This window comes from Myiozetetes cayanensis, unplaced genomic scaffold, assembly GCF_022539395.1.
Source record: "Myiozetetes cayanensis isolate MyiCay16 unplaced genomic scaffold, myiCay2020 scf6-25, whole genome shotgun sequence".
NCBI lineage: Eukaryota > Metazoa > Chordata > Aves > Passeriformes > Tyrannidae > Myiozetetes > Myiozetetes cayanensis.
The window spans coordinates 26,344,560-26,357,457 of record NW_026087853.1 but is presented as its reverse complement, the minus strand read 5'-3'; the positions used below and the strand labels follow the sequence as shown (position 1 = coordinate 26,357,457).

The window sequence follows — 12,898 nt, the reverse complement described above, 5'->3', positions numbered from 1 at the left end:
TACAAAACCCCTGTTTAATATATACCTGTTTGTATTGTTTATGGGTATTCTGTGGAACTGGAATTCTGGGGCATACTACAATAAGAATCTATGTGTTTTAGGAAGACATTAAAACCTCATGCCTGGAAGTTTTCAATGGGGCTTTGAGAAACTGGTCTAGCGGAAGGTGGTCCTGATCATGGTAGGTGAGTTGGAATAAGACAATCTTTAAGGTCCTTTCCAACCCAAACCATTCTACGATTCTATGAAATAAAGTTATTTCTTTCAAAGAGAGAGATGTTTGGCCATGAAAATCTTCACTTCAGCATAACAAAATATTCCTCAGTTTAACTATGTAGTATTTCCAAAATAGAAAACATTTGCAAAGCCTGCTCTTCTCCAGCTGCATTTCAAATACATGTTGCAAGGGAAAGATGCCAACATTTCTTAGTTTCAGAAACTTGAAACATTAAAGGAAAATCAAACGTCTTTAGAAAATCCATACTGAAAATCAAAGAGAACAACCTTTGATATGAAGTATCCACTAAAAAAACTAGCACTGTTTTCTCATTTAGACTTGATAATCTTTTTATATAGAGCTGTAACTTATTTGTAGACTGTTCATGTTTATTTCCACAGAAATAGAGAATCCCAGACTGTTTGGGTTTTTTTAAATGCAACCATAGTCTGAAAAAAAGAGCTACCACAATAGTAGTATGGTATTAGAAGTTTAATACTGGTGAGTACTTGAAGGTTAGGTTTGTTCAGCTTAAAAATAAAATCTTTATTTTCTACATTACTGCAGCAAATTCCCAAGTCAAGTTCAAAAGTCAAGTTCAAATTTTCTTCCCATATGTTACTACCAGTATAAAGTAGGGCTTCAATCTAACCAATGACCTCTGTCATGGCTAAGAAGTGAAGAGGTCACATTTGTTTTGAAATATTTTAATGTTGTTAATTTTACTGTTTAGTAGAAGAATTATGATCCCCACTTTGGAATCCGGACTTTAGTATTCTGATTTAATTCCTGCATTTTTCCACATTCATACTGATAATCCTAAATGAGAATGTTGCAGATAGTACAATAGGGAGTAAATTCAGTACATACCTCATAGCCAGGGCTGACAGGAGACTGAGACAGGAAGTTGGAAAGAAACAAAAAAACGGAACAAAGAATTAAGGGGGAGAAAAAGACAGAAAACAATGTTACTTTAGAAGCAAGCATGAATGTGGAATCATATTATACTCTCATTCTTTGTTATAGAATAGAATGTGGAAGAATTGCATTTGAGCTATGATACGTAAATACTGGGGTTTACCTCATTTTTAGCATTTCTGTTGATGAGTTTCACACTACTAAGTTAAGAATTAAAAAAAGATATTGTCCAAATTTTAGATGTTTTAAGCTGTACTCAAATACAGTCCCCATTCAATTTTCAGCTCAAATGAAATGCTTTATTGGCTAATGAAAACACTTATACCCAAACTGAAACCGTTTCTGTTTTTTAATTATGCAGGGCTAATTAAAGTAAAAGTGTGTTTTGCATGATTCTACATTACTTTGTCTCAAAGCTTTTTCAAATGACACAATTTCATATGATACGTCATAACTTATTCACTTTATAAGTGTCATTTTTCCAGAGGGTAGACTTACATGCTTAATTCAACATTGTGACCTAAAGTTGGCTCCTTTTAGGGGCACACGACATCAACAACAAAAAAAAACTCCTGAGTTTAATAATTACATCTATCAAAGATCTCCAGGAATCTCATCTCTCTCCACTACTTTGACTCTACGTGGTAATTAGGGGTGAAAATATATTTATTTTAGTCCTATTTAAAGAATTGACAGATATCTGATTGAATTCAGTGCTCCTAAACAGAGCTTGTATTTTGTTAGCAGTGATTCAAGTGACACATCAATGTTATAAAGAATGATAAAATTTTGTAAATGAGGACGGTGTTTTTTCAGTATATTCACACAGACTTTAAGAAAATGAAAGAAATTTCAAAGTTCAAGCTTTGCTTGGCACCACTGTATAAACTGCCATAAAACTTATCTCAGAATTACTGCAGAAGAATGGAGTCCAAAGGACAGATCTGATACAGGAGAACTGACAAAGCTTATGCACATGTAAAAAGAGCAGAATGGGGAGAGGGAATTGAAATACATTCAATGCAACAAAACCCCAAAAGGGAACAAAAGACATATAGAACCCATATGTGAGAGCATTTCTGAAAATCTAGTAAATGATACCATGATTTCATGAAATAAAAGTGAAATCAGAAAGCTATTTGATTTCTCTAGGCTAATGTCCATCCCTTTACCTAGTGTAAATATATTTAGTTTGTGCATGCACAGGTGTGCCCATGTGTGATGTTCAGAATCATCAACACAGGTACACCAGTGATTACAAGTCCTTAGAGAAGTATAGCCTGCAGTATAGATGAAACTTACTGTATATCTTCACTGGCAGTTTAATGTTTTCAACCATTTTGCAATACATAGCTTATCCAAACAAGTATTTTATATAAGAATGTATCCGCAAACAACACAGCCATATAATTAAAAATGTTTTCAAATTGAAATTTTTTTGCTACGTTGTAACTGTACAGTGCAGTGAACATTTACAGAGTGTATAGGAACATGCTCACTCATACAACTTTTTAAGCAAAATTTCAGAAAAAAAAATCAGAATTAGGGCCAGCCTATGTAAAAATTTTCTGTCTTGGCCTAAGCAATTTCTGAAACAACCTGTTGAGAATGATGATTAATCTGTAAACATTTGTTGCTGTAGTTTGCAGAACTTAAGCACCTTACTCATTTATGCAGCTTTTAAATTAAAAATACAGATTCATAATGTTAACCTTAATTTCCAAGTAGCTTTAGACTAATGATAATCAGTAGCATAAGTACATAATTATGGTTCGTAGATGGTACTGCATCTAACACCAGGTCTACATAATTTGCAATAGTGTCCTTTTAGTATGTCAAGTTTAATAAGTTTAATATTCTAATTGAGAGGAAAACATGATAATTGTTGTGTGTACTTATAAATTCTTTCCTCTCTTTTAAACCTTAAGGTTTTCAAAACTTTCACTTAGAAGTGGATTCATTTACACGTTGTGTAAAATCTTAACTATTCAAGTATATTATGACCATCAGTGTCATGACAAAGATAAATAATACATATTTTCATCAATTACTCCAGACAACATTTTGTTCCCAGATGAGTTGATTTCATTACAGAAAACAAATAACTTAATGCATATACATGTATACCATATATTGACACGTGCTTGTGTGTATACTGTACATTTATATATACATCTACACACACACACACATCTTTGTACACTGACCACAAAGACCTGTTTAAGGATCTAATGGAGATTTCTCCTATTTTCTTCTGAACACTCAGAAACATGCTAAATACACAGGCTCCAACTAATTAACTATAGCCTCGGCTGTGCCAGATACTCAGTTTGATACTGTGCTGTCTGGGTCACAGTGTTCTAATGCGGCAAACCTCTCCCGTACAATAAACCAAGGGACATAATGGCCCAATACAGAAGAAATTCAACTTCTAGTTCCAGAGAAGTCATTCTCCAAGATACAGCTATTCATGTTAGCATGGATAGCAGTTTCATACCTCAAAAATAACCTAATTCTTGACAAAGGAGGAGACTCTTGGGAGTATGAGAAGTGGCACATACCTCAAATCCACATACCTTAAGGTAGTGACCTCCCTTTTATGTCAAGATGCCTTTTCTCACTTTATAATTTATATACCACCCTCCTCTGTAGTCTATAACAGGCAAAACCAGATTCTATAGCACTAAATATCATTGTTTCTTATCAGCTCCTCCCACAGCCTTTACAGCTAGGGAATCCCATACCAGAAGCACTTCATCCGGCACACTGGGTGAGGGTTCTGCAGAAACTGTACGAACACTGCTGAGTCCTGTTAGGGAGACATTTGACAGGCGTCTTTTCCGTACACCACTGCAGTTGTTTGGGATTTTAAATGCACATCTCTTATGGTAGTTTAGACCACATCCTGAAAAGAGAAATTTAAAACCATCTGATTATGGCTCATTACTGTAAAAAAAGCCAATAATTCTGGACTTTTTCAAAAACAAGAATCCAAAAATACTACCTTTATTTTAGACTAAACTTTTTTCCTCTATTCTGTTCCTATATTCTAACGAATTTTTAGAGAGATAATGTTATCAGTTCCAAATAGTTACATCTACAACAGTGCTTTGTCTTTGATCTTTCAAAACCCATGGTCTCAAAAAGCAGGAAATTTCTTGATCAGCATTTGGGAGGTAAGGAAGTCTTTCACGGCAAACGGTATATTCTACCGGATACAGTCTATCAGAAGTCAAATAGTTGTGGCAAAATGAGAAAACATAACTATTACAACCTCCTATGGACTGACGGTAATTACAGTTAAATAATCTGCATTAATGTGATACAGAATGAGATAAAGACTGAGACTCATAAGGAAAGTAGAGTGAAGAACAGACAGCCTTTTCTTAAAAATACCTATAGACCATTTTTTTTGCACTTCAGGTTACAGAGCCATTTCTAGGAGGCCTCAGAGCAGTCAAAAGGATCAGTTTTTTAATTACTTTGATAGGTCTTACTGTTTCTAACCAATCTAAAAGCAGCATCAGAGACAACATATAGAAACAGAATGGACAAGTCTCTTCTTAAGGCTGAAAAACTGCATCTTGCTGTAGCTTACCTTCACATTTGAGTCCCTGGCGCACCAGCCCCCACAGCATCTCTCCACAATGGTCACAAAAGGCTGGCGCTCGATACGAATGAACAAACAGAGCATGGGGCCGGATTTGAAAGTCTTCAAATGTAGCAGAAGCTGTAACAGCAAGATCATTTAAAAATTAATAGAATTACTAACGTAACTAATATTCTTCATTTATGTAGTACTTCATCACAGAACAAAGCAAAACTCTTTTTGGTCACTATCATGATGAACCTTGAATTTGGTATTGTTCACTGTACTACACTTTGAAGATAAAAAGATTGACGATATACCTTCATACTACAATGACCACTGCAAAAAGCATAAAGCTGCATTTACAAACCTGCAGCAGTAACATCTCTGAAAGTATTTTTCCAATAAAAACACAGGAGGATAATAGCATATCAAATATTTACCAAAATTGACAGAGTTTAATTAAATGTCAGAAATTTTTCAAAATACTCTTTTACAGGCTTGACTCTCTACACCTAAAGGTATAGATACATAAAATAAACCGAACACATTCAGTAAAGAAATACTGTAAGGTTTTTTTGACAAGTAAACGAAAATGTATCCAAAATAGGCCATTTCTGCTGCTGATTTGGTCTATTTGATTCAGCATCCTATGTTGGTCGCGGTGAACTGATCACTTGAGTAAAAAATTCTTATTAGAGCTTAAAAAGAAAACATGTAACGATAGACCCAATTATCAATACAGAAAAAACCCTTGCAGAGCAGCCTGGAAGATGCTTGTGCATTTCCTGAAGCATCAAATCCCCTCAAAGTGACATGAGCCTGCAACTAGTGTAACAGCTGCAGAAGTTAAGAGGGGCTAGTAAAAGGCACTGGTGGAAACTGTGAACAACTACAATGTTTTAAGAACTATTTTTAATACAGAGACAACCAGTACCACAATATTTTTAAAAATACACTTAAATGAATTTTTTTCTTTTTCTTATTAAATATGTTAAACATGTATCTGATAGTCTACTGAAAAATAATACCTTTCAAATGTGGTTAAAGATTAATCACATATGCAAACATTCAATCTCATTCGGACTGCCATTTAAACAGGTTATTTAAGTGTGTGCTTACTGTTCACAGATATCAGTATGAATGAACCGGGTATGTAGCCACTTAACAGAAATATTCTGCCTTTCAACAGAAATACATTCCTGATTTGCAACAGAAAGAAAAAAGAAGGAAAGAAGAAACCAACAGAAAACATAACCCTTTTTTTTATTGGTTCCGTTCAAAGGAATTCCTAAAAGATCCAAATATCCTGGCTTGTTCCTTTTCTGCTAATGAAAAGAGAACCAAAAATCTGCATACCAATCAAGCAGAGGCTGTTAACTAAGTAGAGTACCAATAAAGACCTACACCCTGGACTCAGTTCCTTCTTTGAAAAGAACTGCTACTCTTAGGAAAAACTTTTCCAGAACTGTCCACAGAAAAATATTTCTAGTCTCAACCAGTCTTGGGATCTATTAATACAGCTATATGGAATATGCACCATCCAATTACTCCAGTAATATCAAACCTCCCCTTTCTTAAATTCTTATTATAACAATCCAAATCAGTAACAGTTTTTTTAATTGAGCATTTCACTTTCTTCCAGAATTATTTCAAAAAAGCCATACTAAAAAAGCTTACTTAATTCATAAAATTAGGACTTCATAAAACAGTCCAACATATTAGAACATCGTGACACTAAATTAAATAGTTTTATATTTATTTAAAAATGTTAGGTCAGGCATATTTTTCAGACTCAAGGGCTTTCAAACACATAAGGATACTTGTTCAAATATGTTATTTTTCTATTTTTTTCCAGACTTCAGTGGTCAAGTTCATTGTTAAGATAATGTTCACTCTGTAATAACGATGGTCTCCATCGTTATCTCCATGGTCTACTAGAAAACACGGAATCACAGAATGGGTCAGGTTGGAAGGTAACACAGCAGGTTATCTGATCCAACCTCCCTGCTCAAGCAGGGCCATCCTAGAGCACATTTCACAGGACTGCATCCAGACAGTTCTTGTATATCTCAAGTGAGGGAGACCCCACAACCTCTCTGGGTAATCTGTTCCAGTGTTCAGTCACCCACACATTAAAGAAGTTCTTCCTCATATCCAGATGGAATTTCCTGTGCATCAGTTTCTGTCCATTGCCTTTTGTCCTATTGCTTGGCACCACCAACAAGAGTCTGGCTCCATCCTCTTGACACCCTCCCTTCAGAACAGATTTTTAGATATTGAACAGATCTCTTGTGATTTTACTTTGTCTAGGACTTAGAGTGAACCACCTTTTTGTGCATATTACCAGATGTTTTTCTGTATTTCCAACCAAATCAAAGAATATGTTGGAAAAATCAAGCACTCACACTTTAAAACATATTTTGACATTACTTAAAATATGAAAATACAGTTATAGTCTTCACTTGTACAAAGAGAACAAAATACAGACATATTAACTTCCCTATTTAATTTCATATTCAAGACAGGAATTAGGACAACTCATCCCCAGCAGATCACTGGTCTGTAGAGTTTGAGAAGGATTTGTTTTTCTGGGCCTCTATTATCACAGCACACAGCCACGAGGAGGAAAAGTTGCCACAATCAGACAGCAGACACCTCTATGGTCCTAATACATATAGGTATCAACTGAGCTGTGACAGGTCAGCAGCTGGATGAGATCAAATTACACATGAAAATCATACTGACCCTTGGTAATTCACTTCATCTCCTCTTGCCTCATATATGAAATCGTGATATACATGTGAAGACACGGTCCTCAGCATTCTGGAAACTTGTCACATGACATGCTAAGACATACTACCTCAGCAACTCAGGCCACTACAAACACATTGCTAAACCTTCCCATCTCTTTACTTGTCTACCTCAGACTTTCCATCTAAAGTTCAAAGCCTCAGGTCTTCTGTTTCAGACTTTTGCTCCTGAATTTTACAAGGCATATTTACCTACAACTTTATGAATAATATCGTGATTAACATCTCTGATTCTTTGCATAACAAAATGATCATGGAAAAGCTATGTATCTAGGAACTTTCTCACAAAACTGGAACAGTGTGCCCTACCAGTTTCCAACAGAACGGTAATGTACACTTTTTTGTGACTGTCTCTCTAGTTTAAATTTGCACATACAAATATAAAATCAAGCCGCTCACAAAAAGATACTCGGTGAGCATGCATTTCTCTCCCAGTGAAAAGACAAGAAAGACCCTACTGGAAGACCTTCAAGCCATGATAGCCATGAATTTTGATTATATATATATATATATATGTGAATTTTAGAGATGCAAACTTTTTGTTTATAAAAATAGACTTCCCTAAGGTTGTTTCTCAAAGCATAAAAGTAATAATCAAAGCACTATTAAAAGAAAAGTGATACATACAATAAGAACAGTCTAAACCTCAATCTAGCAAAGGATTTAAGTACATGTGTAAGTTCATGTCAATTTCATTGAATAAACACCTAAAGCTATGCATGTATTTAAGTTCTATTTTGTGTAAATGATGCTTGCTAAGTTGGAAGACTGGGGAGGAATTTTATATTGATTTACCATGTAGTTTTTCAAATAGTATGAACAGTACAGTAAAACACAAGTAGTTTTGCCTTAGGGATCTATCTAATCATTTGGCTCTTTTCCTGTGCTCTGAATCCAGTTCCATCTGAAGCTGTTGAGTGGATGGAATGTATTTTGTTGTTGAGTGTCATTTTCTCAACTGTAATTTTATTGTACTGGTCTCCTCCCAGGTTCCACCGCCCCTTCATAAATGGTGAAAAATAATTTATATCATTTCCATTAAAGCTGTAACTGAACCTCCCAGTCTCCTTGCAAGTCAATTAATTGGTTATCATGGCTCATGCTCTTGTAATAAAAAAACATTTCCAGTCCCAAAGCAAAAAAATTTAGAAATTACTTTATTCTATCTTCTGTTTAGTTTATGTTGTAAAATATATGAATAAATAAACTCCAAACTTAGCAGTAATAGCATTAATGTAGTTATAGGGAAGCAGAAATCAAATGTAAAGAACCCTCCTGAAGTACAGAACTTGAAGTTGTTGTGGCAGTTATTATAAACACACATACAGTATTGTGTACCTAGGTTTTTCAACTGCTTTCAATTTAAATATCCTTAGAATTTCTTGTACATCACACAATGAAAAACAGAGATGATAAATTTTGAAAAGAATTGCCTTTCAAAGGAAGCTTAAATTTTGCCTGTTTAATTGGTTACTGAATTAAGATTGTGATCATTGACAGAAAAGTAAATTGTCTCTGCTGAATTATTGCTGGATTTAAGTAGCTCTGTGGCTGGTTAGGCTGTTGTTTTCATGGTGAACTCACCCTCCTGTATCCACCATAGCTGCTGTGTATTTACTAGAGTTAAGACTCAGCAGGGATGAGCTGACTGGCAAAACTGTTCACCTACCATGACCTGAACTGTATTTTCTGTGACAGTAAGCAAGCAAAAACCAGTCATGAAGGGTCCATCTGAACTGAAAGGTCCTGAAAGTTATGCTCAGAAGCTCTAGGAACCCAAGATCACAGAAAGGTACAAAATGGTTTCAGGGAACAGCAAAGGATCGTTAAATCCTACATCTGTATGAGATTTTGAGGCTGGAATAAAAGGGTGTGCAGACCACTATTACAACAAATCATTACTAAATTACTTACTCCACAGGCAAATATATTCTTAGGCACTACCCATACAAGTGGTCAGCAAGAACCTGAACTTAGCAGACAAGAAACATCAACCTGTTGGTTGAAAAAGTAACTGAGGTAAGTTCTAAGCATTCTCAAAAAGAGATACCAATGGTATAAGCAGTGATAAATACCATTCTTCTTCTACATTTCAACCATCCTAACCGAGTAACTGCAACTTATAATATCATTTTATTTAATTATATATTTAAAAATCTGTATTATTTTATACTGACATCATAAATATTCAAAAGTAAAAGGCAGGGAGGTAAAACGCATTTTATTTTAAATAAGCTTTAATTCTGGCAAGTATATATTGCAGAATACAGCAATATGAAGAACACAAAACATCACTCTTTCTCATTCTTTTGAAACTGTTTTGGCAATGTTCCATTCTGTTGAAAGGCATGGAAGTGTTTTGTGGTTTAATTTTTAAGGTAAAAACAGTGATTTTCCAGGCTTCAGATTTACATGTTCTCATCAGCATCAACAGACAGCATTCTGCTTCCTCTTCTCATGAAATGATGTTATGTCAGATCACTATTCACTGAAACTAATATGTCATCAGGGCTTGATCTGGAAATATGTCAGCTAGTAAGTTACACAAATCTTCAATCTGTATTAACATGCCTAATTCATATTTCTCGTTCTGCCACCAGTACAGCGCAATTGACCTTCTGTGGCTAAAAGTATCACAGCTTCAATTTTCAGAGTATGCAATTCCAGAAGCAGTCCTTTATGAATTAGATCCTTCTTTTATACTTCTTCCATCATCTTGCAAGTCCTAAGTTTTTTAAATTATATGACCAAAAAGCCTTTCATGTAGCCACTAACATTTAAAGTTTTACCTTTCAGAATATTCCTGTTATGCATTGAAAAAATAAAAGTCCTACTGATGAAAGATTTTTTTTTCCAAATTAAATGGAGACCTTTCTTATTAACAGAAAAGCTTCTGTAATCACGCTATCCTTTTGCTTTAACAAAGCACTGATGGGGTGAAGACAATTTTCTAACTGTATGTAAAATTGTGTAGCATAAAAGGGAGGGCCTCCAAATATGCCTATATATATGCATATATACCCTGTATAACTTACTACTCTGCAGAAAAGTTTGCATTATTATGTTCTAATATGACACTCTCTAATATGTTAGCTCTCAGGCTAACTAGTCATCATTTATTAAAGCTTTCCTAGTATCACCAAAACACAGACATTAAAACTACAACAGTTTTGACAAGACTATTTCATCAAATCTGTTAAGGACTCGGCTATTAATGGTTAGTACTCCTTGTTCTGGGTTTAGGGGCAGATCTATCATTCAGCACAGCTGTAAAGGAAAGCAAGACGTAAATGAGAGAGGCAAGGTCTTGCTTTCAGAAGGATGCAAATGATTTACTCATCATTTTGTGCATCAAACCCAAAAGGCCTTTGAACTATTAGCAGAGGTGAGATCCTGCTAATATGAGTAACAGAGCTGCACATAATGGGCACTGTAATCTAGCATCCACAACTCTCATAAGCAGAAGAAATCATCAACCACAAGACTAGACATATCTTGCAGCTATGAAAAGCAGGCATTTTCCTGCTACCCTCCCTAACTTGCAAAGCATTTAAGAGTAATATATCCTGTTGACTTCCCACAGGCATTTGTAACTGAGCACACAGTTACAAGAAGTGCTGGCATTCGGGTAATTAGCTGCAGGAGGAGAGGATGGAGTGAGAGAAATTCAGAACTGAATTTGGAACTCTTGAGCAGAAGACTGCTACTTGCTAACTCCAGCCTAGTTGCAATTTTTTTATACCATTAGAATCATCAAAAGTGGCATGTCCTCAATCCTCCAATGAGAGAGACAGGAAACTGAATCACCTGCTACAAGGCTGATTACATACTGGGCTTCCGCACATGAACTGTTTAGTTTGGAAACGTGACAAGGTTGGGTGTCTTCTAGCTGAGGAGCTAGAAGAGAAAGGTCCCCGAAAACAAGCAGTCATCTCAGAAAAAAGGGAGGCTGGAAAGGTGATGCCAAAGGTTGGCAGCTGTAAGAGCAGTGGCACACCAGGAACAAACAAGACTTTGCACTCAGCCTTCTGTGGCCAGCAGCTTCCTCCTTACTGGGAAGCACAGTGGGAAGCTGGCAAATGTTAGACTAGGAAGGAAGCAAATGAGCTGGTGTGGGAGGCATCCAAGTAAGGTCAAGGTTCTCATCTCCCTGGTTCCTAAAATCCAGTATCCAGATTCACTATGTGCTGTTGTTTACACTGTCTCATTGATGATGTGCTATTTAAGAAATAAACTAAAGGAGACACCAAACCATTTGCAATCATTTGTCCAGTGCTAGCTCAGACCTTTAAGGAGATTTTTAAGAAAAGATTAAAATTAATGAGTCAACATGCTTGACTCATCTGTACCCTCTGAATTTTTGAACTTCAGTTTTCATGTACTTGTATTCATTTCTGAATGATTCCACAGTTTCAAACCTACAAACTAGACAGCACAGTAGGTTTAACTGCATTTGAAGTCCCATCACACAATTCGTTCATCATGAATTTACCCATTTTTCAGCCAAGTGGAAGAAAACAGCAATACCTTAGTTCACAGATTCAGGCCCTGTCAATCATTAAGCACTGCAGAAGTATCAATTTAGCATAGGAAAACAAAATTAAATACTCCAGAAGTTTACTGGAGCTATTGATGCAGTGTTCAAATTAGTCCTGACTACTGGCAGTAAGGTGCAGCTCCAAACAAAAAATAAAGTCTCTTGTTCCTTTTCTATGTTCTGACTCATCTAAATCAATATCAAAAGTATATGCTGCAAGTTCTTCACATCTTTATTTCCTCTTTCTTTAAGTTCTTCACATCTCTTTTTCAAGGACTCTGAATAAAAACCTCTTCTTCAAAAAGAAGAGGTGCTTAAAAAAAATTAGTAGCACTTGTAAAACTTACTTAATTCCCACAAGTTTCTTTAATAAAAGTTTAAGAAATTTTTGGTTACTTGGTGAATAAATGCTACTGGTTAAAAGAGTAAGTCTAATGGAATTAGAAATACAATCTTATGTTGAATTCACTAAGGAACAACGGAATTTCTGCACATATTAAACTATTTTTAACACACTTTACTATTAACTATCTGCAAAAGTCTAGATATCTTTTAGAATTACCCTAAGAATTCATAACTATATACCTCTACAGATTAAACACATGCAGGGTTTTTGCATGGTATCATTTGGATGTCCACGGGCCCTGATGGGTTATACCCAGAAGTGCTGAGAGAACTGGCTGATGTCCTTGCGAGGCCACTCTCAGTAATCTTTGAATTATGGTGATTGGAAGAAGTGCTCAAATTCTGGAAGAAACCAAATGTCACTTCTACCTTCAAGAAGGGTAAAAAAGAGGATTCAAGGGAACCACATGCCAGTTAGC

At 35.5% G+C, this 12,898-nt stretch overlaps 1 protein-coding gene across 2 annotated transcripts in view; it reads right to left on the bottom strand.

The window, feature by feature from the left end:
* The window catches only part of PRKD1 (protein kinase D1), a 126,927-nt gene that overhangs the window by 40,742 nt on the left and 73,287 nt on the right, over positions 1 to 12,898 (bottom strand). Inside the window, exons 3-5 of one of the 2 annotated variants that reach the window (XM_050335613.1) lie at positions 4,734 to 4,865; positions 3,880 to 4,040; positions 1,088 to 1,111 (exon numbers count right to left, since the gene is read on the bottom strand). In XM_050335613.1, coding sequence (XP_050191570.1) covers positions 1,088 to 1,111; positions 3,880 to 4,040; positions 4,734 to 4,865 — 317 coding nt within the window. The remainder of the gene's footprint in view (positions 1 to 1,087; positions 1,112 to 3,879; positions 4,041 to 4,733; positions 4,866 to 12,898) is intronic. The other variant, XM_050335614.1, reaches the window with a different exon arrangement.